The 24,087-nt window shown below is 50.2% G+C and overlaps 2 protein-coding genes across 2 annotated transcripts in view; one reads left to right on the top strand and one right to left on the bottom strand.

Moving 5' to 3' along the window:
• Positions 1–11,875, top strand: part of TTC21A (tetratricopeptide repeat domain 21A) — a 68,309-nt gene extending 56,434 nt beyond the window's left edge. The window contains exons 15-29 of the mRNA XM_006869179.1: positions 3,490–3,728; positions 4,560–4,632; positions 4,731–4,841; positions 5,169–5,307; positions 5,430–5,533; positions 6,710–6,898; positions 7,747–7,857; positions 8,476–8,557; positions 9,325–9,475; positions 10,080–10,241; positions 10,374–10,566; positions 10,658–10,882; positions 11,361–11,481; positions 11,648–11,715; positions 11,798–11,875. Coding sequence (XP_006869241.1) covers positions 3,490–3,728; positions 4,560–4,632; positions 4,731–4,841; positions 5,169–5,307; positions 5,430–5,533; positions 6,710–6,898; positions 7,747–7,857; positions 8,476–8,557; positions 9,325–9,475; positions 10,080–10,241; positions 10,374–10,566; positions 10,658–10,882; positions 11,361–11,481; positions 11,648–11,715; positions 11,798–11,875 — 2,046 coding nt within the window. The remainder of the gene's footprint in view (positions 1–3,489; positions 3,729–4,559; positions 4,633–4,730; positions 4,842–5,168; positions 5,308–5,429; positions 5,534–6,709; positions 6,899–7,746; positions 7,858–8,475; positions 8,558–9,324; positions 9,476–10,079; positions 10,242–10,373; positions 10,567–10,657; positions 10,883–11,360; positions 11,482–11,647; positions 11,716–11,797) is intronic.
• A 4,422-nt stretch (positions 11,876–16,297) lies between these two features.
• Positions 16,298–20,271, bottom strand: CSRNP1 (cysteine-serine-rich nuclear protein 1). Its single transcript, XM_006869128.1, has 4 exons — positions 20,076–20,271; positions 18,078–18,337; positions 17,353–17,667; positions 16,298–17,260 (listed from the first exon to the last, which is right to left on the bottom strand). The coding sequence occupies exons 1-4, from the start codon at positions 20,269–20,271 to the stop codon at positions 16,298–16,300; spliced, it is 1,734 nt and encodes a 577-aa protein (XP_006869190.1).
• Between the last annotated feature and the right edge of the window lie 3,816 nt (positions 20,272–24,087).

Below are 24,087 nucleotides of genomic sequence, written 5' to 3'. Positions count from 1 at the left end.
TCCCCGTTGAGGCCTTTTTTCTAGTTGGAAACAGTTCAGGGCCGGCTGTGGCCATTTGGTTTTAATTGGAAACTGTCTCTTTAAATTTCTAGGAGATCTGTGCGCATGCATGGTAGAACCCTCCGAGGTGTTCAGATAGCAAGGGACCAATGAACAGCTACCAAAAGAGAAGAATGTCCACACCTTTATCTCTGTGGTTCTGGCAGGCGTCTGTGGCCACTCTGATCCTTCTCCTGCTTGGTCTCACCCAAGATGGCGGCTCTTCGAATTAGAAAGCAATGAATTTCTTGCTTCTGCCACAAATTCCCCCAGCTGTGAGCCTTCCAACCTTTTAAGTATTCCTTTCTATGTGGTTCAGAGTTCTGGGACCAGCCCCTGAGCCTGCTTGGTCGAGTATTCTGTGTTGTTGTTGGCGGAGCTCCTTTACTGCACTTCCAGCCGATCCGCGATCTTGTTTGTTCTCCGCGGCCCAACTCTTAACCACTACGCTTCCAGAGCTCCTTAGTTAAGGATAAGCAGGTATCAAAAAGGGTGCAACATGAACTATAGGTGGTTAATGAAAAGACAGAAGAGAAGGAAAATGACATAAAATTAAAAGCAAAAGACAAGTGAATATTACACTTGTACTAAAAAGTACTATAATAAACAGAAGAAATATGTTTTCAATAAAAGCTCTCTATTCAATGAAAAAGAGAACATGGAATCTTGGGGAAAAAAATAACAAAGTACCTAGCACATTAGAGATCAACAAAGGGGTCCAAGTAAAACAGGAAACAATGAAAAGTAAGCTGGCAGAGTTAAGAAAAGTAATCATAAAAAAATAATTATTCCAAAACCCATTGCCTTCGGGTCGATTCCAACTCATAGTGACCCTCTATAGAGTTTCTGAGACTTTCAGTCTTTACGGGAACACACAGCCTCATCTTTCTCCCACAGCAGCAGGAAACTTGGAACTATTGACCTTGTGTTAGCAGCCCCAGCACCTAACCCACTGCTCTACCAAGGCTCCTTACAAAGTAATGATACTACCATCAAACTGTAACCCCGTGAGGAACAGTGGAAAGTGGATCAAACTTTGCTAAAGCTCTCTGACTAGACGAAAGGGTTGAAAAAAACCAGAGAAGTGATCGATGTGATTCAAGAGGATGATGAATATAAAAGACAGAGGACATCCTCCCAAACGTGCCCGTCAATATTTCTGAAGAAAAGAGAGAAAACATGCAAGTTATAGCAGGAGAAAGATTCCTTAAATTTAGGGAAAATAGGAATCGCCAACTCAGAAAGGCACTCTTCTTGTTGAGTAGGTTCTGACCCATAGCAACCCTGCATTGGGTTTCTGAAGAGTGGCTGGTGAACTTGAACCACCAATCTTTATGGTTCAAACTGACCTTGCAGTCCAGCACATTAAACCCACAGTGCCACACTAGGACTCTGAGAAGCAACTCAGAAAGGCAACTTAGGTAGGAAAAATAGAAGTAAAATATGAAGCCCAAAATTATACGAGTGAAGCTACGCGAATCAAGGACTAAAAATGGTAATGAAGGTTCCTACAAGCGTTTAATAGTCCTGGTGTGCGCTGTAGGATCAGCACTGGACTACCAACCACAAGATCAGCTGTTCAATCCCACCAACCACTCCTGGGAAAAGGGTTGCTGTGCGTCAGAACCTACTGGACGGCACGTAGCAACAAAAACAAGTATTTAAAACATAGAGCATATTTACTCATTAGAAGAAAAAAAAAGTCAAGTTGGTCTCAGACTTTTACTCAACAATACTAAATTCAAGAAAACAACAAAGCAGTAGTGATACCTTGAGAGACGAAGGCTCTCCCCAGGAGACCTGTCATGTAGCAAAAAAAAGGACTCGAAAGTGAAATGTAAGAACTACAGAATCATAGCACCAGTCACATCTTTCTGGAAAAATCTCCTTGTAGATAGAATCCAGTCAACTAAACCCTGAAATAAAATGAAATTTTTATGAGGCAGGAAAAAAATAAGCCACAGAAGGACAGAACTGAATCCAATTAAACATAGAACTAACATAAATAAACCTAAACAGAATTACATTTAACTAACTATGGTCATTTTGTCCTATTACATTGCTAAATCTTGACATAAAATTTATGTAAAGTCGAAATAACAAAAATTTCCCATGAAAAATTTTAGGAGAGGAGAGGGATGGGAAGGGAGGGGTATTGTAAGTATGCTAATTTTCTCCATCTGGAGAAAGTCTGAAATTGTTTCTTTGGTTAATAAGTTGAGAAACTAAAGTTTACCTCCAAAAATAGTTGACCAAAGCTGAAACACGTATATCTCTGATAATAAAGTTGTAAAGAAAACTAATGGGTAAGGTGCTGGTCTGCTAACTGCAAGGTTGGCGGTTCAAACCCACCAGTCACTCCACAGGAGAAAGATGAGGCTGTCTGCTCCCAGAAAGATATACATTCTTTTTGTTGTTGTTAAGTGTTATCGAGTGAGTTCCAACTCATAGCGACCTTATATAGGGTTTCCAAGGAGTGGCTTGTGAACTTGAACTATGACCTTACAGTCCAGCGCATTAACCTGAAGCGCTACACCAGGACTCCATATAGGGTCACTTATGAGTCAGAATTGACTTGGTGTCAGTAGGTTTTTAAAAAAATTCTAATTAAAAGAAAGAGACTTCACAGTGATTTAAGCAAACACCCGAACCCCTGCTGTCTACACTCTAAAACCCAGAAGGTTAAGAATCAAAGTAAAAAGATGGTGCAAACATGATGGCGAACAAACAGAAAGCAGGGGCGGGAGGCATCAATGTCTGGGAAGGTTGAATTCAAGACAAAAAGTACCAAAATTGGTTGAAAGAATTAAAACAATTACTAAAATAATTAAGGGTACAAATATAATGAAAATAAGATCTTTATGTGTCAAATACCATAACATTAAAATATCTGGTCAGTAGCAAGAAAGTATGAGGAGACATAGATTGCAATAGGTAAGACTTTGAGGTGCTAAGGAACAAGTCGATTATTTGGAGGTTTCTTCCTGTACCCCAAAGCAGAGTCTCTGGATGGTGCAAACCGTTAATATGCTCTGCAGTAACCAAAAGGTTAGAGGTTCAAATGCACCCAGAGGTGCCTCTTAAGAAAAGCCTGGCCTTTAACTTCTGAAAACCCAGCCACTGAACACTCCATAGAGCACAGTTCTCTGATACACATGGAGTCTGCATGAATTGGAGGTCGATTAGATGACAGTTGGTTTTGGCACCCCTAAACTAGCCAAGCATCCATCTACCCCCTTGCCCTGAGAGAACTGCTGCCATAAACTTTCAAGGGTTCTTGCTCTTTGTACCACCACCAATTCTGTAGGTCCCACCTGAACCCAGCTCTGTCTCCATGCTTCATCTCTCTCAGAACAGGAGTGGAAAGAGAATTCCTTTAAGTTTCCTAGGAGGTCTGGAGAGCTGGTGGATGACTGGGAGTTGAGAATTGGTTTGGTCTGCATGTTTTAGCATGAGGCCACCAAGGTCATGCAGGATGCCATCAATGAGTTCAGTGGCACACCAGAAGAGATCCGCATCACCATCGCCAACGTGGACTTGGCCCTGAGCAAGGGGAACGTGGACATGGCGCTGAGCATGCTAAGGAACATCACCCCCAAGCAGCCTTGCTACACAGAAGCCAAGGAGAAGATGGCCAGCATCTACCTGCAGAACCGCAAAGACGTCCGCCTGTACATCGGGTGCTACCGGTATGTGCCCCAGGCAGTGCAATGCCAGCCTCTTCTCCCACAGGATCTCAGTGTTTCTTCAGCTCAGGTCTCCAGAATGTGTCCTTGGAATGTGTGAGATGCCAGTGTAAATTCCCATCGGGTAGACTTGGAGGATGATAGGTCAGCTAACCTGGCTTGCTGCTCAATTCTGAGGACACAGAGCTGAAGTCCTGCTTGCCCCTCTTGCATGGCTCACGTCCTGGTGGGAGACCATGTCTAACTCCCAGAGCTTTGTGAATGCACCTATGGCCTGACCCATGGCTCTGCCTGTCCTTGAGAAAATGTTCAGTTGCTTGGATCTATCTGACCAGTCTTGGGTGAAGGCTGAGGATGAAGGACAGGTATCTAAAACTGAGAGATGCTTTTTCTATATTAGTTGGCGATGGGATCTCCAGGCTGCCTTCTCAGTTCCTTCAGGTCAAACAAACTCCATCTATTTAGTTTCCTTGGGGGGGGTGAGGGCAGGTTGAGGAGCATAGGGATGTTATCCCAAGAGCTGTAGAAAGCAATAAATAGTGGGGCGGCATGGTCAGATTGGAGTTATAGGAAGAACAGTGTGGTTTCCTTAGATGGAATGGACCCTGGAGGGGCAGGAGTAAAGGAACTGATAAAGCCCACCATGCCAGTGCAATGCTTCACGCATAGTGGGTTTTCACTAATAATTGGATGGATGGATGGATGGATGGAAGGATGGAGGACAACCAGAATCAGTGACTGAGACTCGGTGGGAAAGTAGAGAAGAGAAAGAGATGAGTTCAGGGAAAAGGAAGGATGAGAAACCCTAAGACAAGCTGTTGGTTATCTCTGCAGCGATCTCTGTGAAAACCTGCCTGGCCCCCACACCAGCCTGCTACTGGGTGATGCTTTTATGACCATTCAGGAGGTAAGTGAGGGGCCTCAAGGCCTTGCCAATTGATCCCCCCACAACTCGCTTCTCCAGTGAAAGAGAAGAGAGAGACCCCCAGACACTTTCCCCACCAGCCTGAGAAGGCCTTGGAGGTCTATGATGAGGCGTACAGAAAGAACCCACATGACGCCTCCCTGGTCAGCAGGATCGGACAAGCTTATGTGAAGACTCACCAGTACAGCAAGGTCCGACTGGGCTGGGCTGGGGGTGGGGGTGGGGTGGGGGGTGTGGGGGGAGGAGGTGCGGGTGGAGTGATGCATGGCAAAGTGGGAGGATCTGGATGGGAGGGGAATGCCTGAGTTTCCAGCCCAGTTCTCTGATGAATCAATACCATGGGGAGAATTCCACAATCCCCCTCCGCCCTGGCTCCTCCTGCTGAGGCATCTGTGTTCTAGAGGGACAGACAAACAGGCTGTGGCTGCTGAGGACAACATGGTGTCAGGTGCTCAAGCAGAGCAAGCGTGGTTCACTGGCCACCAGACCTGATGCCAGTCCTTCCTGTTTGCACCAAGGCAATTAATTATTATGAGGCTGCCCAGAAGATCAGTGGACAGGACTTTCTGTGCTGTGATCTGGCTGAGCTGCTGCTGAAGTTAAAGAAGTTTACCAAAGCAGAAAAAGTGCTCAAGCAGGCTCTGGAACATGACTTTGGTGAGGCGGTACTTTCACTCACCCCCAGACTGCCCGCTCTCTGTTCTTGGGCAGCATGGGGCCTGAGCCCAGTCCAGCTTCCCAGGTGCCATAGAACACTAACTTGAGTTTCTATTTTGCAGTGAATGATATCCCATCCATGATGAATGATGTCAAATGCCTACTTCTACTGGCAAAGGTTAACCAAAGTCATAAAACAGAAGATGTGATGGAAACTTTGAACAAGGTAGACTTCAATTACCTGGGGAGTGGGGGAGTGAGGGGCGGACAGAGGTGGGGGTGGGAGTGGGGATGAGGGTTGGTACTGAAGGAGGAAGGAGGGAGCCCCAGTTATGGTTACACCTGTGACCTGCACTTTCTCCTCCACTCTGTGAGGATAAAGCAGAGTACCCTGAGCTGGGCTTTGCCAGGCTGGGGAAAGAGGATTTGGGACAAGCAGGGGAAAGTAAGGCAGGGCCTTTGCCGTAAAGGATGATGGGGATGATAATAGGGCAGGCACTTTAGCTCCTACACATGGAGTGCTCTATGCCACGTCTGTACTTGTCATTTTGCTTCCCTATTTAATTCTCATAATATTATTTTAAGGTTAAGCACACTGACAATCTCATTTAAGAGTCAAGACTGTTAGACCCAAATAGCTTTAAAAACGGGCTCAAAGTCAGTGGAGCTAAAATCTGAACCATATCTGGTGATCCCAACGCATGTTCTTCCATTCACTTCTGCCACGATCTTCCTCACTCTTTCTGTCCAAGGCTGGGGCCTATACTTGTTCCTGGGTGCATTCTGAGGTGATAAAGGGGAGTTCGCTCTCTGACTGGCAGAAATGATCTCTTCCCTCATTTACTGTCCACTGAGCATGCAGGATGGCCCTTGGAGAGCGAAATGCTAATTTGTACCCACTTCTGGGAGCTTACCCCTGGCATCATTATTCCCTCTTGCCTCAAGGTCTTCCACTTCTAAACTTGGTCACTTATGGTCATCTAGGGGTCACGGATGCTTTTGGGGGCTGCTTGACATTCCCAACTGGGCACAGAACAAATGCATGCACAAAATGCAGGGGACACCTACTGTGTGCCTGTTCTAGCTGGTCGGGCTGCCAAAGCAAATTAGACATTGTACCTCCAGGTAGGATGGCAGCAGATAAACAGGTAAAACGTTGTAGAGTTTTTGTTTGAGTGCCTTTGTTTTTGTTCCTGCCCTAAGGTAATGGCAGTTTGCCTCCCCGGTACACTCAGCAGTGGCCTTCCCTGTCCAGAGTGACCCAGATTTGCCCAGGGCACTTGAGATGCCTTTTCTAACATTACTGGATCTGAAATCAGGGTGTGGTGACTTTCTGTGGACTAGTCTGAGACCTTCCAGGTCAGGCTCTGGTTCCTGATCCTGCACTTACTGACTTCTTAAGGCTTTGGACCTCCAGTCTCGGATCCTGAAGCGGGCTCCGCTGGAGCAACCAGAAATGATCCCCTCCCAGAAGCAATTGGCAGCCTCCATCTGCATCCAGTTTGGAGAGTACTACGTGATGGAGAAGGAGTACACCAAGGCAACACAGGCTTACAAGGATGCACTCTCTTACTCGCCCACTGACAGCAAGGTAGGCAGCCCTGCTCCCTCTCTGTGGGCACAAGCCTTGTTAAGCTCCCTGCCCCAGCCAGAGGCCAGTTCCTTGTCTGTGTCTCTCGGAAGGGCTGCAGGAGAAAGAGGTGTAGGAGGCCAGCCAGTAGCAGTCCCTTGTAGTTGACCCCAGGCCCTCAACTGTGAAGTCAGGCTGGGAAGCCCCATTTTGACAGTGGAGAGGACTTTGCTGGAAGTTGTGTGAGTCTGACGTTTTTAGGTCCCTCTTAGAGTTGTGGAAGTGACAAGGGCTGTGGCTAAACTTCCAAGAAGGTGCCGAGCTCTGAGGGCTGTGCAGTTCCAGATGTGGGGATGGCAGCTGGAATACAGGCTAAGGGTAGATGAAGAGCTTGATGAATAACTCACTTGTTCAGGTAATTATTCATTCAGTCAGCAGATTTCTAATGTGTGCCAAATCCTCTACTAGGCTTCAGGGACACATTGCGGCAAGACATGGTCCTGCCCAAGGACTACCCTCAGGCGAGGGGAAATCAGTCACAAAGAGACTGTTCTGACACCAGGCCATGTGCACTGCATGTGGGCACTGGACATGATGAGGCTCAGGGGAATGGTTCTGCCCCAGGTCTGGGTACCAAAGGGCTTCCCAGTGGACCTGTTGCTGAACAATGAGTACAGTTAGCTAGGCCCAGACTTTCAGAGCTTAGTGTAGCTCTGGAGTAGTGGGAAGAAGCAGGAGAGGGGCAGAGATTCTAGGGGATTGGGGCTAATTGGGAAGGTCGAGTCAGTAGGGATGGAGCTTGAAGGAAGACTCCCAGGGTTTCCCCAGGATGTTCCTTGCTTACTAGGCTATATCTGCCCTTGTGCCAGGTGGAGGTAGAGCTGGCGCAGCTCTACCTGCTTCAGGGGCACCTGGACTTGTGTGAACAGCACTGTATCAACCTCCTGCAGACTGAGCAGAACCATGAAACCGCCTCTGTGGTAGGTCTCTGTGATCCCTCGTCCCCACCCCTTGCCCTGGGGCTCTGCCAAGCCTAGGACACAGGCTGCACACCAGCTGCCTTTAGTGGTAGGGGCGAGAGGGCCAGCAGGGGGCAGCAACAAACTCTTGGGCTTCTAAAGGGAAGGGTGAGGTTGACTCATTCCAAGGGAAACCACACCCACTGTTAGTGAAGACAAGGGTGGGCGAGGTTCCAGGGGCTTCAGGAAGTGGTCTGCTCTCTCCTTCCTATCATCAGCCCTCCTGAGCCTCAGGAGCCCAGGCCCAGTCCCTGCAGAGCAGAGGAGGGGAGCCCCATCCCTACCTCCCGCTGACTGGAATTGGCAGTGTTCAGCTGGGGAGGTGGGGAGGACCACTCTGCAGCCGTCAAGAGCCCCCACTGACCTCTCTCCGATTCTCAAAGCCCTGCTCCATACCCACACCTTGTGAGTGAGGGTCTGAGGGACCCACAGGCTTCTCCTGTGGCTGCTACTCTAGGGCCCAGGAAAGTTGCCTTGGAAGTCTTTTTCTCCCCGCTCTGCCCGCCAGCCCCCACCCTCCACACACACCTTTGCAAGCCTCTGTCAGGAATCCCCAGAGTGTTGTATGCTTTCTGACAGCTGATGGCTGACCTGATGTTTAGAAAGCAGAATTACGAAGGTGCCATCAACCTCTACCACCAGGCCCTGGAGAAAACCCCAGGTAATCCAGAGCTGCCTGCTCAGTTCCCACTGAGCGCTGGCGAACCAGCCCTCTCCCCTCCTTCCTGATGGGGCAGAGGAAGCCCCTGCCACTCTGATTGTTCCCATTGACACAGGAAACTGTGAAAGACCTGATGGAGCATGCCATTCCATCCCGAATCCAAGGGGCCAGTTCCTGACATGGCAGTGCTTGATGCTAGATTCACAATGGCCTGTCTGTCCCCAGATCACAGCCCCTCCTGACTCAATACAGCCCTGAAGGGTCTCAGACTCCTTCTCTGATATCAGCTTCATAAAAACCACCCCTTCTTCCTCGGGAAGGAATCAAACACGGGGCTTGGGCTGGGGCCCCAGCAGGCCCACTGGGTGGCAGTCTCCCCAAGACTTCAGCTGATCTAAGAGGTTAGGACTGTGGACCCTCGATCTGAATTCTTGTCTGCCACTTACAGACCAGACGATATAATTAACTTCTCTAGGGCTTGGTTCCCTTGTCTGTATAATGAATGCTATAGAGTCAATCATAGTAGTTAATAAGTGTTATTGTTGTCATTACTATTACAATTTCTAAGTATTATTGTCATTATTCTTTCAACACCAGCCCATGATGCAGGCCTAGGATGTCCCTATTCAGCCTGCATGGGCGATGTCTTGTGGCTCCCCCTGGAGTCCCAGCACCCGCTGCATCTTTCTGCCAGGCTACATCTTCCCAAACGGATGCAGCTATTGGTCATTAAAGCCTGGAGATCTCTTCTGTCTTTATCCTTTTAGATAATTTTGTAGTACTGAATAAATTAATTGATCTGCTCCGAAGAAGTGGCAGACTTGAAGAAGCCCCCACCTTCTTTGAAGTGGCCACGAAGATGTCCAGCCGAATGCCTTTGGAGCCAGGGTTTAACTACTGCAGAGGCATCTACTGCTGGTAAGTTAACAGCGGGTATGGCCGTGTCCAGCACTAAGACCCAGTGCAGCCGTCAATTCCAACTCACAGGGATCCTACAGGACAAAGTAGAACTGCCCCATGGGGTTTCCAAGGCTGTGGAAACAGACTGTCACATCCTTCTCCCTCAGAGTGGCCGGTGGGTTGGAACCATCAGCCGTTTGGTTAGTAGCTGAGTGCTTAACCTACTGAGCTACCAGGGCTCTTTCTGGCTCAGCGCTTGTTGTTGTTAGGTGCCATCAGGTCATTTCCAACTTAGGGCGACCCTCAGCAGAACACAGTGCAGCACTGCCCGGCCCTGCAGTGTCCTCACAGTGGTTATGTTTGAGCCTGTTGCTGGTACCACTGTGCCAGCCCATCTCCTTAGGAATCCTCCTCTGTTTGGCTGACCCTCCACTTAACCAAGCGTGATGTCCGTCTCCAGAGACTGGTCCCTCCTGAGAACATGCCCAAAGTATGAGCTCAGAAAGAGGGCTCAGTGCTAGGGAGCAGAAATTCTGCTTCCAGGACCAGCTTCTGCTCTTCTGGTACTCTCTGGGCTCCCATCTTCCCATAGGACTCATAGTATTTCTCTCCTCCATTGTAGGCACATTGGGCAGCCCAACGAAGCCCTGAAATTCCTGAACAAGGCACGAAAGGACAGCACTTGGGGCCAGAGCGCCACCTACTACATGGTGCAGATCTGTCTGAACCCAGACAATGAGATCGTGGGTGGAGAGGCTTTTGAGAACCATATGGCTGAGAGCATGTAAAAACCCCACTGGGCCTAATGGGCAGGGGTGGGTTCCTGGGGAAGGAGGGGGGTCATCTGCAGCCTGTTGCTAAGACCAGGAGCGCTGGCTGGAGACCCTGTCGGCTCAGTGTCTGATGATGCCCACAGCTCTGCTGAAAGGAAGGACTCGGAGCAGCACGGTGTACGCACAGCTGAGAAGCTGCTGCGTGAGTTCTACCCACACTCAGCCTCTGGCCATGTCCAGCTGCGGCTGCTGCAGAGCCTCTGCCTGATGGCCACCAAAGAGAAGGCTAATGTGGAGGCAGCGCTGAACACCTTCATTGAGCTGGCCCAGGCCGAGGTGCACCAGCTGCCTACCCTAGGATTGCAGGTGCTGGGGCAGAGGCAGAGGGCCCAGTCACACTGACGCCTATTTCCCACCCCACATGCAGAAGAACAGCGTCCCTGCCATCTTGGCCATGGCACAGGCCTACACGCTACTGAAGCAGACCCCTAAGGCGCGCACGCAACTGAAGCGTCAAGCCAAGGCTCCTTGGGTGCTGACCGAGGCTGAGGACTTGGAGAAGAGCTGGCTCCTGCTGGCTGACATTTACTGCCAAGGCGGCAAGTTCGACCTCGCCACGGACCTGCTGCGGCGCTGCATTCAGTACAACAAGGCGAGGGGGCACCCGACCTTGGGGTGGCCAGGAGTGGGGGTGATGGAAGCAGGAAACAGTGGTTCAAGGGGCACCACGAGGATATCGGGTGGTAGGATGCTTGGGCATCATAGTGGTGGGGAAGAAGAGGTGTCAGGAGTTAGGAACAGGACTGGAAGAGGGGAGACCGGGGCTGTGCATAAGATAGAACCTGAGCTACGAGCACACCTGTTAGGCCAAGGCAGCAGGTGTGTCCAGGGGGCATTGCATGGAGTAGGAAAAGAGACAGTTCTTGTGTTGACAGACTTAAGAGGTGGAGGGGCATTCTCCCCATGAGAGTGTGTCAAAAGGGAGAGGAGTAGGATCTCACAGTGATGGAGGTGTGCATGAGGGGATGCCTCTGGGTACCCTTAGTGGTTTTGTTCAGGGCAGCTCCCCTCACAGACATCTCTAGCCCCATGCTGGGCCTGGACTGGGCTCTGATTGATTTTCCCTGCAGTCTTGCTGCAAGGCCTATGAGTACATGGGCTTCATCATGGAAAAGGAGCAGTCCTACAAGGATGCAGCCACCAACTACAAGCTGGCCTGGAAGTATAGCCATCACGCCAGCCCCTCCGTGGGTAAGACAGCAGCCAAGGTGACTGTGGGTGGGTGTGGGAAGGAGGTGGGCGCCAGGACCTGCTTCCTGAGCCAGATCTCAGGACTTGCCCTCTGCTTGCCCTGGGAAGCAGAGCACTTCTTAAGTCACAGGGAGATCCAATTTCTGTTCTCCTTGCCTCTGGACAGGCTTCAAACTCGCTTTCAACTACCTGAAGGACAAGAGATTCGTGGAGGCCATTGAAGTCTGCCACAGCGTAAGCTACTGACATTGGCTTGGGGAGGACAATGGCCCTGAACCCTGCCTGGTGCTGCACATCCTCTCTCTCCTTGTCCCAGGTTCTCAGGGAGCATCCTAACTACCCAAAGATCAGAGAGGAAATTTTGGAAAAGGCGCAAGGATCCTTAAGGGCCTAGCCATGGTCAGCAGCCAGGGGGTCCATCAGCCTCTGGGAATCATGGGGACTGAAGTGGAGACCATCAACCTACAGAAGTGCCATGGAGAGGGTGGGAAGTGGGGGCAGTGGAGAAGGAATTCAGAAAATGACATTGTCTAATCAACATTGCGTGTGGGTTACTTTGCAACATGCTTCTTTACTAAGGGGCATCCGAAGGCTGTATGTTTTAAAAGCACAAGAAGTCATTTTGCTCTGGGGGAGAAAGAAAAAAACCCCAGCTTAGCTTCTGTAGGACTCTCTGTGAGAGAAAGAAGATAGAGGGGGCTCCCAGTGGGTTGGTAGTTTTAAAAAATCAAAAAACCCTATAGCTATTTACAGACTGTTACATCAGCCCATATATGCCTCTCCTCTTCTGTCTGGTACTAGCATCCTGGAGCTAAAGAAGCAACTGCTCCTCCCCACCAGGCTGTCCGCCCTGGCAGTGGGCCCAGGATGCTGTGGGCAATGGGCCCAGATAAGGAGGGCCAGCTGCAGAAGGCCCATGTCTGGGCCCTGCGTGAGAGCACCATCACTCTGCAGGATGCAAGGGTCATTGCCCGACCCTCCATGCACTGTCTTCTCTGGCCCCACGTCTTCAGTGTTCAGCTGACACGACTGGCCCTCACTGGTTTGGGGCAACCTTATTTCACTTGCCTGGTACAGAGAAATAAACATCCCAAGAAAAAAGTAATCCCTTCAGCTTTTGTGAGAAACACATGCCAATGAATTCATCCTCTAAAGAACATATACAGTGGCCCTTATCTAGATGGATAATGTTCATTGTAGCTGGCACGGGAGTGAGTGACAGGGGTCCCCTTACTGGGCTTCCAACACTTTACTGCTCTCAGGGGGAGGATCTCTAAACTCAGGAGACTAGGATCGCTTGTGCAACTTGCCACTCTTGGGGTCTCAATCTGCAGCAGGAAATGAGCCTAGACCTGTTGTTCCCAAATCATGGTGCGCATCCCTGAAATACAGCAAACATTTTAAAGTTTAGTTATCAACGTATTTATCACTTTTTAAATAGCGAAGACACTAGCACAAGCTCATGAGATTGTGAGTACTGTTGCATTGTTGTTGCTTTCAAGTCACAGCAACCCCGTATGTATCGTGTTTCCAGGGAGTGGCTGGTGGACTTGAACCGCTGGCCATTGCAGTTTAAACCGACCTTGTGACCCAGTGCTTATCCTACAGTGCCATACCAGGTCTCCTACTATTGCCTAGGATTGGTCTAACTTTTAATCCTATTGAGAGCGTCAATTTAAACAAAAATAATGAATATGAGGAAAATGCAGATAGGGTAGCTTTTTAAAAAAGGTGTCCAATGGCTAAGGTTTGAGAACCTTGAGCGGATAAGGCTCCCTTTTAGAGTCCAGAGAGTTGTCCTTGATGGCTGCTGTGCCTGGTTTGTATAACATACTGCTGGTCACGTGCACATCTTCTTGGTATGAGTCAGTGATCTGGAACGCCTCCCCCAGTTACTATCATCCTTTCTATGGGAAAATCCAGTCCAGTCCCCTTTACTATGACCCAGTTTCTTGGGGTGGGTTGTGTTGAGAGGCAGGTCTGTCTGAGGTTTAAACCTGAATACGGGCAGGTCTCAATGTATGGGAAACGCTACGCTCCAGGGATTGTGTATGAGTCAGGTCATTCCTGCAAACTTGAAGTTGTCTTCTCTTATCTCAAAAACAAGAAAGAAGCCAAGGAGTGAGTGACTACTGCCCAAGAAGGAGAGAAGTCCAGCCATAGACTGTGTCCTTGGAAGAGGAGCCACAGGGGTTTCCAGGCAGGGCTGGTTAGACCCCAGAGCCCCTGGGAAGATCCAAGTTTGAGACAAAGTGTGCTGATGCAATCTCCTCAAAAGACTCCCTAGGGACCCATGAGGAAGGACAGGACATCTGAATGTACCATGGTACTCCAGCCCTGAGAAGCCTAAAGCCTGCTAACTCTGACCAAGGCCAGACTCCAGCCACAAATCCTCTAGTGGAGGCTTGTGGCCATGTCTAGAGGCAGGAGACAGATACCTAAAAGTGACAGGACCAGCAAAAAAGGATAAACGTATGGGGAAAAGCCGGGCAGAAACACAGAAACAGAATGAGAGTCTCTCACACACACATATCTGGGACTTACGTCTGTTTTGTGTCTATGAACTCAGCAAACTGACAGGGTGAGCAGGGTTAGTCACACAATGCTGAGACCCAGACACAGAGAGGGTAAGTAACTTTCTAAATCATCTCACTAAGTGGTTGAAGTGCTGGGATTTGAACCTGGGACTCAGGGTCTGAGATCTCAGCAAGTAGGCCATCCTCCATATATAGAGAACAGAAAGGGTGCTAACTGACAGAATATGAGTAGTGGTGGTGTTGGGTACCACCCAGTCCGTTCCCAGTCACGGCGACTGCGCATAGGGTTTCTGAGGCTGTCAATATTTTCTGGAGCAGAAAGTCTCACCTTTCTCCTGCAGAGTGACTGGTCGATTCAAACTACTGACCTTGTGGTAAGTTCATAATCCATTATGCTACCAGGGCTACTTAAAGAATGCGAGTGAGTAGTCTCAAATCAGGTCTCTTTTTTTTTTTTTTGTCTACCTCCTCCTTTCCCAGTGTGTATAAATCATTATTGTCCCTAAGTGTATGTGTGTGTGGGGTGTGGTGTGGTGGGGAGTGTCAGCCATCCTCCTCAGGCCCCCAGAGCGTCTGCTCCTCTTGGCTTGCAGCCAGGCCTCCTGGCAGGGACAGGTCAGACAGGTCTGCCTGGTACAGATGGATGAGGAGCTATAGCTTCCACTGCTCAGGTCCAAGCCCAGGGCCAGGCCTCTACCAGCCATGTCCCACTGGCAGCCCCGCCCCTGGCCAGGGTGGGTCACTTCATCCGCAGGGCCAAACCCAAGCTCAGTGTGGAGACTGCCCGGCTGCTGCTCCTCACCACTACCTCAGGCTGTCACAGGAGAGAAATGGGTTAATCATAAAGGGGACGGCTTTCTTCCTTCCTCCTGTCTTCCCCTCAAAGGGAAACTGGCTCCATCTGCCTGGCCAGCCTCTCAGCTGGCCTCCTGCTTCCAAGATGACTGGCCTGGAAGGAGGCCCAATGTGTTGTATCCCCCTCTCTCATAGTCTCAGGGGCCCCTCTATCCACACTGACCTACAGGGCCCGTCTCTCCTTCCTCCCCACTGTCTGCAGAGGGGTACCCATGTTCCCCATCCCACAAACAAAGACCACACTGTTACAAATAGAGTCTCTTTACTGGTACCTGCAAGTTCAGGTACAAGGTGTTCCCACAAGTACACTGTCTGGCGAAGCCTCCTGGGCAAGGGAGCAGGGGAGGAGGTGATGGGGCAGGCCCAGAGCCTGGGCTTCTTGGCACAGACACAGAGAAAAATGAATAAATTATAGTCCTAACACTTAGGAACAACATAGAAATTATGATGCAAAATTCAACATGGGCAAAGGAAGGGCATAAAAGCCCCAAGGAGCCATCCCTCACGCTGGCCACTGGCCTCAGGGAATGGGCAAGTGGTCCAGGCTGGAGTGTGGTACCTTGAATGCCCAGAGATAGTAGTCAGGGACAGTCTGTGTGTCCCAAGGGAAGCTTTATGCCCTCTCTGGGCCTCCTGCTTCCCCCTCTGCCATCAATGGGGCTGGAATAAAGGGGGATGGGACAGAGGACAGGAAGCTGGGCAGGGCAGAAGGGGGTTTTGGTCATGGTTGGTCAGCCCAGCCCAGCACCTCCCTTGGTCCAGGCTCTGCTTGCCCAACCCTGTCTGCTCAGTCCTCCAGGAGCCAGGCAACGAAGAGTAGTGGATCCTCAGGTTAAAATCCACACCTGGTCTCCAGAGCCCAAGCCAGCAAGGCTGAAGGTCTACAAAGCAAAAGGACTCACAGGGTCTGTGCCCGACATCAACACCAGACAGCACACCTGCCAGTGCCACCTCCAGCTCCAAATAAATTACAGAAATAAATTACAGTACAGTCTTGGCAGTCCAGAAGACGTGGCCACCCGTGGGTCTAGGGCTCAGCGTGGCAGAAGAAGCCACAACTGGCCGATTCCAGCCCCGTCTCAGTGTCTTTGAACAAAGAATTATCGTACAAAGATGATAAGGGGGTCTGCAAAGCTCCAGGGGAGCCAGATCTTCTCTTCCGGGTACACAGTATGGTGGTCGGAAGGTTATGGTGTCGGTGGGCGCTCGCAGCAGGGTGGCTGAAAAGGGAGGCCATTACCCATGGGCCCACTCTTCAACACAGTTAAAAAAATAAATAAATCCAGAGAGTTTCACAAAAATCAAGAGTGCCCACAGACCTAAATTACACAGAGGCCCCAGGCAATCCCCAAAGTCTAAAAAAGAAAAACCCCCCAAAAACAGCAGCAGGGCTCTCAGGGCCAGAAAAAGCCCACCCCTCATTCTTACACGGGCACCGGCTCCATGAGAGAAGCAGGGGCAGCATCCTCGAACAACTGGCTGTCAAGAAACGGAGTGAGAACCTCCTCAGCTGGCTCAGAAAAGCCCACAAAGGACTCCAGGAAACAAGTGCCTGGGTCCCTGGGTGGAGAGAAACCAGGCAAAGGGAAGTGGGGTGCCTCGAGGGTGTCCAGGCTGTCAGACACCTTCCGGGAGGTATAGAGGGGTCCCAGACTGTAGTCCGGCAGGGCCTGGAGCAGCTCAAAGGAGTCACAGGAAGACAGGCTCAGGTCGACTGAGCTGCTCTGGCCAGCGTCCATGCTGGTTGGCCTTGGGGTACCAGGGAAGCCAGCTTCTTTCGACCCTTCAGGGCCACCGTTCAGAAAGCAGCCAGCATCCAGGTTGGCATTTTCATCCAGGATGCCTAATGCCAGGCTAGGGCCAGAATAGCTTTGAGTCCAGCTGGCTAGGCCACCAGGGTCACCAGTACCAAAGATGTCAGCCGGGTGGAAGCAGCTGAGATTGTCCAGGTGCCCTACACCCGCTTCCTTCTCCTCCTCCTCCCTGTCAAGGTCAGTATCACTGAAAGTCAGGATCCGCACCAGGTTGTCATCATCCATGTTGGGCTGGAAGCCAGGGCCGGGCAGGGCCAGGTGGGCAGGGTTGCTGGGGGACTCACTGGTGCCCGACACTGGGGAGGATTCAGTCATGTCAGGGCTGAAGCTGCTGTTACCCAGCTCGCTGCTCATGGGGGATGTGGGGGCCAGAGCCTGCTCATCAGGGTTGGGGGAACTGCTCTGGGCAGAGGCCTCCAGCTCCACAAAGCTCTCGGCTCCCTGCTCCAGCTGCAGGCGGGTGATGGTGTGGATGAAGTGGGTCTGAACTCGTGCCTGGTTAAACTCCACCCGGCCCTTGGGGTTCTCACAACCCTCCTTGCAGCAGCCACAGGGGAATGACGTGTGGTCCATCTGCAGAGAAGAAGAGACATGAGTAAGGATTCTGAAGCGTGGTGTTCAGGCTCCCCACCAAGCGTCCCACCAGCCCAGTCTGGCCCCCATACCTGGCACTTGATGCCTGCCAGGCTGCAGCTGCAGGTCTCGGGGTCGCAGACTTTGTCGCATCGACAGCCACAGTCCTCCCGGGAGCGGCGCAGAGCCTTCAGCTCCCGTTTCTCCTCGCGGTCTATCTTCCGTACACCTGCAGCCCGCAACAGGGCCCGCCGGCGCCGGGCTGGGTAGGGCTGGAGAAAGGTCCCTTCCTCCAATTGGCCGCCTGCTACCGCCGCTGCCAAGTCCTCCTCCACAGACGCGTCATCGATGGCGTCCACTGTGAGTGGTGAACCTGCTTCAGCCTCAGATACCCCGGTGGCTGACAGCTGCACTCGGGAAAAAAAGAGGGATATGAGAAGCCTAGACCAACATTCCCCAAATGTGCCCTACAAGCCGAGCACCGCAGGCACAATAGTGAAGAGGCCAGCTCAGGATACTGCTGTTGGGGCATTTGCAAAGAGATTCCCTATGCATGTCAAGCTCTTACCCCTATCCAGGCAGATGCACAGACCCCCAATATCACACTGCTCTCCCCAGTATAGCACTCAGGTGCCTGCCCTTAGCCCCTGCAGCAGACAAACAGGACTGGCAACAGCTCCCAATCAAGTCAATCACTGGCACCCACGTGCCTAGTTCCCCAAACACACAGTGAACAAATCAGCATCCGACCCTGCTACTCACTCCTACTCACTCCCGACAGGACTAGGACCCCAGGCCATGGAGAGGGGGTGCCTACCTTCCATCTGAGTGCAGCCAGTTTCTCTTCCTTCAAGCGCAGGCGGAGCTTTTCGCGCCGGGACCGGGCCTGCTCCTGTGCGAACTCAGCCAAGGAGAAGTGACGGCAGGTACTGTGACGAGAGGTCATGCCCAGCGTGCAGCCACCCCGGCTGGGGACACTGGTAAAGCCTTGACACCGAGGGAAATAGAAGACAGTAATGCCATCGAAGGCAACTCGGCCTGGACGTGCCCGGGGAGCCCGCTTCAAGATGGATAGGGCTGAAAGGCAGACAGGGAAAGGGCAGGGGGTTAATTCACTGTGAGGCACAACATAACACCCAAAAAGCACGTCTTAAACCTCTTCTCATACACCCCTCCACTACCCTGAAAAAAAAAAAAAGGGATCTGAATTTAGGACCCAGCATGGCAGGGACTGGAACTGGTCCATATTGGCTTATTTACCATTTCAAATGAGTTATTTGTCAAATGAAGTCATTTATAGGTCCCTTTTAGAGTCCTGGTGTAGTGCTGCTATAGCATAAACACTGGCCTGTTAACCACAAGGTCAGCAGTTCAAAGCCACCAGCTGCTTGTCAGAAATGCTATCCAGGATCCAAATGAGTTGGAACCGATTCAAAGGTACTTAACAACAGATCTCTTTTACATAGTTTTTTTAAAAATGATTTGTAGAAGCTCTTTAATATATGATATTTTGTACCTAACTACATGAATGAATTCTCTTATAAAAAAGTCATCAGATAGGAAACCATGTGCAAATAATGTCAATTTAGCCTGCCTCAATCCAATACATATAATTCTTATTGTCTCTGCTAATTGAGTTGGCCAGTGTTTCCTGAGCAATGTTAACTAGCACTAGTGACAGCATCCTGGTCTTATTCCTGACCTAGTGGGAAAGCTTCCAGTACTTCCTCATTCACTATAATGAGCTTTGGGGTTGAGACATAACTTAAAAAAAAAAAAATCGTGTTAAAGTAGAATTCACTTTTCCTATCTTTGCAAGGGTCTTATCTAAAAGGATATTACATTTCATCAAATATTCTTTAAGCATTATAGTGGCTCTTATCTTTTTTCCTCTTCTGACATAAACTGAATTTCCTAATATCCTGATATTTCCAGAATAAACCAACAGTAGTTTAGTTGGTGTGCTGTTAAGATTCTATGTACTAAGGTTGCATCGATGACTTTTCTGTCTGTATTGTTATATTTAGGAGTCCTGGTGTGGTACTGCAGGTTAATGTGCTGGAATGAAAGATCGGTTTGAACCCCAAGATTGGTGGTTCAAGCTCACCAACTGGTCCTTAGAAACCCTATATAGGGTCACTAAGGGTGGGAACGAACTTGATGGCACTTAACAACAATTATATTTATGATGCTAGTTTGTGTTTGAATATGCATTTGATGAGGCAAATTTTGACTCTTGGGGAGAAAAATCTTTTTTTTTTTTTTTAAACATATAAAGTACATATAGTACATAAATAGCATATCCAGACAGCACATCTAGATAGTCATCTGGGTTAATGAATTTTTATTGAGGAGGCAATTAGAAAAAAAAATACTTTAAAAAAGACTCAGGAAGAAGTGATAATGAAACACAAGGTTGAGAAACCCTGCTCTAGGGCTCTGCTTGTCAGTTGGAATCAGAATTGCACAAGCTTAAAAATAACTGAGAGAATACCCCTTTCTCCCCCACTGTGCGCACGCAAAGCTGCATGGCATTTTGAGTGCAGTAGAACCAAAGAGAGGAGGCCTCCTGGGACACTTGAAGGGCTCTATCCTGGAAGTCACTTCTCTGAAGTAGGGAGTTCCAAGGTCAAAAATGCCCCAAGTGCTCTCGAGAGTGGGCCTTTCTGGATGACTGCTATATTCTAGGAAGCGTACAAGGTGGGAGGCAAGCAGGGGAACTACATCTCTGGGGACAGGGCTTGATCAAGGGCTTCCCAAGCTCATCTTTCAGATGGGGGTCCCCAGCTAGTAGGCCATGACAGGGAAGACTCACGGGTGAAATTCTGGGAGTCACAGATGTCATGGGAAGGCCGGGCCATCTGATCCCAGGAGCCCTCCTCATCAGAGTCCCAGGCAAGGGAGGCTGACGAGCTTGGGGAGCAGGATCGAGAGTGGCATCCGGATGAAGAAGACGAGGAAGAGGAATCCTCATCCACCTGGTCAAACTTCCTCTTCCGTAGTCCCGTCATGGTGGTGCAGGGTTGCTGCTCTAGCATCTCGGGACAGACAGCCTGCAAACGGAACAGAAAAGTGCTAAGTGGCAAAGTGGCAGCAACAGATACAGGCTGAGAGCAGAAGGTGAGGGCCACTGTTGTTCATCCTTATAACTCTCCAAGATGTCCCACATCCTCCCCTAGCCCCCCAGCACCCACCTGTGGTGCACTATGTAGTCAGAGCATGGCCCCCAGCACGCTTCTTTGCACAAGACACAGGTCCAAACCCATGTCCTGGTATTTTTAGGTTACCGCCACCTCTGGCGAAAAGTCCACCTAGAAACCCACCAAGCACCTTCCCCATTCCCGCCTACAAACCACCTGCACGCACACACACACACACACACAGAGAGAGAGAGAGAGAGAGAGAGAGAGGCAGGGCTGCAAGGGCAGGAGGCAGGCAGACAGACAGATGGGCTGACAGACCTCTGCCAGGCCTCCCTTGTTCCCCTACAGGAATCCTGGGGGCTGACTCACTGCCTGGGTGATTCACGCCCGCTCACATCTGTGTGCCTTTGTGTGTGTGTGTGTGTGTGTGTGTGTGCGCGCGCACTCGCGCGCATACGCACGGCCGTCTGTGCGCCTACAGTCTGCACAGCCTCCCTGTCTCTGCCTCCTCCTCCTCTACTCATGCACACCCACACAGACACTGCTGTGCATGAGCAGACCCACAGACACTCACGCCAGGCCAGACTGAATGATACCCTAGGAATCAGGATGGCTCTGATGCTGACTTCCAGCTGGAGCCTGATCCCAGCATCAGGACTTTCCCAAGCTCTTCCTCTATCTTCTGGAGTGATGCTTCTCAGACTTTCCTTCAGAAATCCCCACCCACAGGAGAGAAGTCCCCTGCCTCAGGCCTCCTTATGTGACTCTGAGCTCTCCAGCTCTCCCTCTCTTTCAAGTCAGTCTCCTGTTTGATCTTAAAAGTTCACATACTTTTTGCCTTTTACTCCAATATCTGGCCCTATTTGTTGGAATTCATCTCCTATGGAAATAGGAGTTTTTCCCCTTTAAAACAAACAAACAAAAACTTCCAGGGAAACTGATCATCCAAGATAATGTCCCACATCTTTCCTGGTGACTTTGAACTCCAGAATACAACACTGTACCATCCCTGTGCTGGTCTCAGACCTGACAGAGTAAAACTAGTTAGCAGACTCCCACAGGCTGGCTGCCTCACTGGAGTAGGGGGGATTTAGGGGTGTCTTCTCCTAAATATCACAGCAAGTAACAGCCCCAGGATTGCTTGGAGGAGGACCGAGGTCAAGACTCAGGGCATCCCCCAAGAGATTCAGTGCCAAGGGCTGGAATACAACCACCTTGTCTCTGTGGTATAACCCGCCACACAAAGGGCTGGGCCCCCAAAGATCACCAGGAGGAAGGAGAATCGAAGCAAACATAGGCCCCAGTGCCGGGGAGCCCCTCCCCCATCATAGCCATCACAGGAAATGACAGAGAACAGGAAAAACCAACCAGAAGGCTCTCTTGGTCTTCCCTTACACAGGTGTCTCTTCCAAGCACCCCTATCCCCAATCTCTTCACGAAGTCCCCAACCCAGATCCTAGAGGGTATTGCAGGAGAGAAGTGAGAAAACTGGAGCTCCCTCCTTTTGCCAAGCCCCTACCCCGGGCCTGGGGAACAGGACACACAGGTGTTTCCGGGGGCTTCTCAGCGGGTTGTTTCTCAGTCTTGACATGTCCCCTCCCAGGGTCAAACCACAAACAAAAACAACCAGCTCCCAGCTGACCTATAGGCTCTCCCAAGAGATGGGGTACTCAGGACCCAAATGGAGTGTGTCTACACACACACAGACCAGACAATCAGACATAAACACACATGGACAAAGAACATCCGTGCAGCCAGCCCCTCACCACAGTCCCGCTGGGAGACACTAGTCTTTTCCCAAGCTCCAGATGCCATCTACAGGGTGCTGAATGCCTAAGCTCCCCCCACCCCCACCCCCGCCTCTCACCAAGATCTCAAAAACCAAATGCCTACTCGGTATCTGCACCTGGCTGTCCCTTAGAAACAGAAAATTCCACAGGCCCCAAATCGAACCCATCGTCTCCGTTCCCCACCCCCCATGCCATCTGTCCTTCTTCCTGTGTTCCCTATCTTAGTAACAGCACCACCACCCACCCAGTTACTCAAGCCAGAAACCTGCAGTCATCCTCAACCCCTCTCCCTCCATCCGCATTCAGCCATCCAGTCCCCAAGTACACATTATTAGCTCATTCCATCCACACAGGCAGGAAATACCGGAGGGCACATAGTGTAAAGAATCTGTGATCCAGATCACACTGCCTGAGTTTGATGCCTGGCTTTGCTCCTAATTAGCTGGGTAATCCTCAGCAAGTTACTTAACTTCTCTGTGTCTTCAGTTCTTTGTCTTAAAACCTCACAGGGTCAGGAGGTTCACATGAGTCAGCACTTGCCAAGTTCTCAAGACAGCAGTAAAGACTCAGTGAATGTTAGCGTGGTTCTATATTTCACAAAGGAAAAGAAGAATGAACTCCTGGATACAATGAATCTTACAGATACCATGGTGAGTGAAAGAAGCCAGACACAAGAATGTATCCGAAGTTCATGAAAAGGCAAAATCAATCAGTGGTGATACAAGTTAGAACAGTGGTCACCCAGGGGATGGAGGGGCATGCACTGGGAAGTCCTGAGGGAATCTTCTTAGGGGCTAAAAACGTTCTATATTGATCTGAGTGGTGGATTTGTTGTTGTTAAGTACTGTGGAGTCAGTTCTGACTCATAGTGACCCTGCACAGGGTTGCCGAGGCTGTAAATCTTTATGGGAGCAGAAAGCCTCATCGTTCTCCCACGGAACGGCTGGTAGTTTTGAACTGCTGACCTGGAGGTTAACAGCCTGATTCGTAACCACTATGCTAGCAGAGCTTCTGGATACAAAACTGTCAAGATTCACCTAGCTGTATACTTAAGATTAGAATATGTATTCTATGTATGTCACCTTCAAGTTGAAAAGTTTATGAGCACTAACCATGCCCTCTCCTCCCAGTCAATTGCAGATCTACTTGACATCCCCAAGCTTTGAACCACTCCACAGCTACCCAAAGTCCTTAGGATCAAGTTCAGAATTCTGCAAGAGACTGCAACAGGCTTGGCCCTTGCCTCATCAAGCAAGACCAACCATCCCCATGGTGCCTTAATTCTATACTCTAGCTTGAGTCTTGCATTGTTCTGTCTCTACTCACCACCAGGCTTTTGCACAAGCAGTTTCCTCATCCCGCACAAAAGTTAACCTTGACTGGCCTTTGAATGAGCACCGTTAGCACAATGGTTAAAGTGCTCGGCTGCTAACCAGAAAGTTGGTGGTTTGAATCCACTAGCTGCTCCAAGGGGGAAAGAAGTGGCAGTGTGCTCCTATAAAGACTCACCAGCCTTGGAAACCCTCTGGGGCAGTCCTATAGGTTCACTCAGAGTCAGAATAGACTCAATGGAGTGTTGTTTCTTTCTTTCTTTGTTTACTGATCCTTCCGAAATCATCTCTAAGAGGGCTTCCCTACAGCATCTCTTCCCCTCAGCCCCACTAGATGCTTCTCTGGGCTCCTACTAGGTCCCGGGATTGCTGATCACAGCCCTACCACTCTGTACTACAACGGCTTCATGCTCCCAGTATCTGTTTGGCCCTCATTGTGCCTGGCTGTGCCCAGTACCAAGACCAGAGTGTGGTATAGAAAAGGCACTGGATGGGCATTAGAGGAAGGCGGAGGGTAGCAGGCAGGCAGCTCGTGTCATGTAGCAACACAGAGACAATGTGAC

The sequence above is a fragment of the Chrysochloris asiatica genome, unplaced genomic scaffold, assembly GCF_000296735.1.
Source record: "Chrysochloris asiatica unplaced genomic scaffold, ChrAsi1.0 scaffold00127, whole genome shotgun sequence".
NCBI lineage: Eukaryota > Metazoa > Chordata > Mammalia > Afrosoricida > Chrysochloridae > Chrysochloris > Chrysochloris asiatica.
Note: the sequence above shows the minus strand (reverse complement) of the source record. Positions and strands in the feature narration are given on the sequence as shown.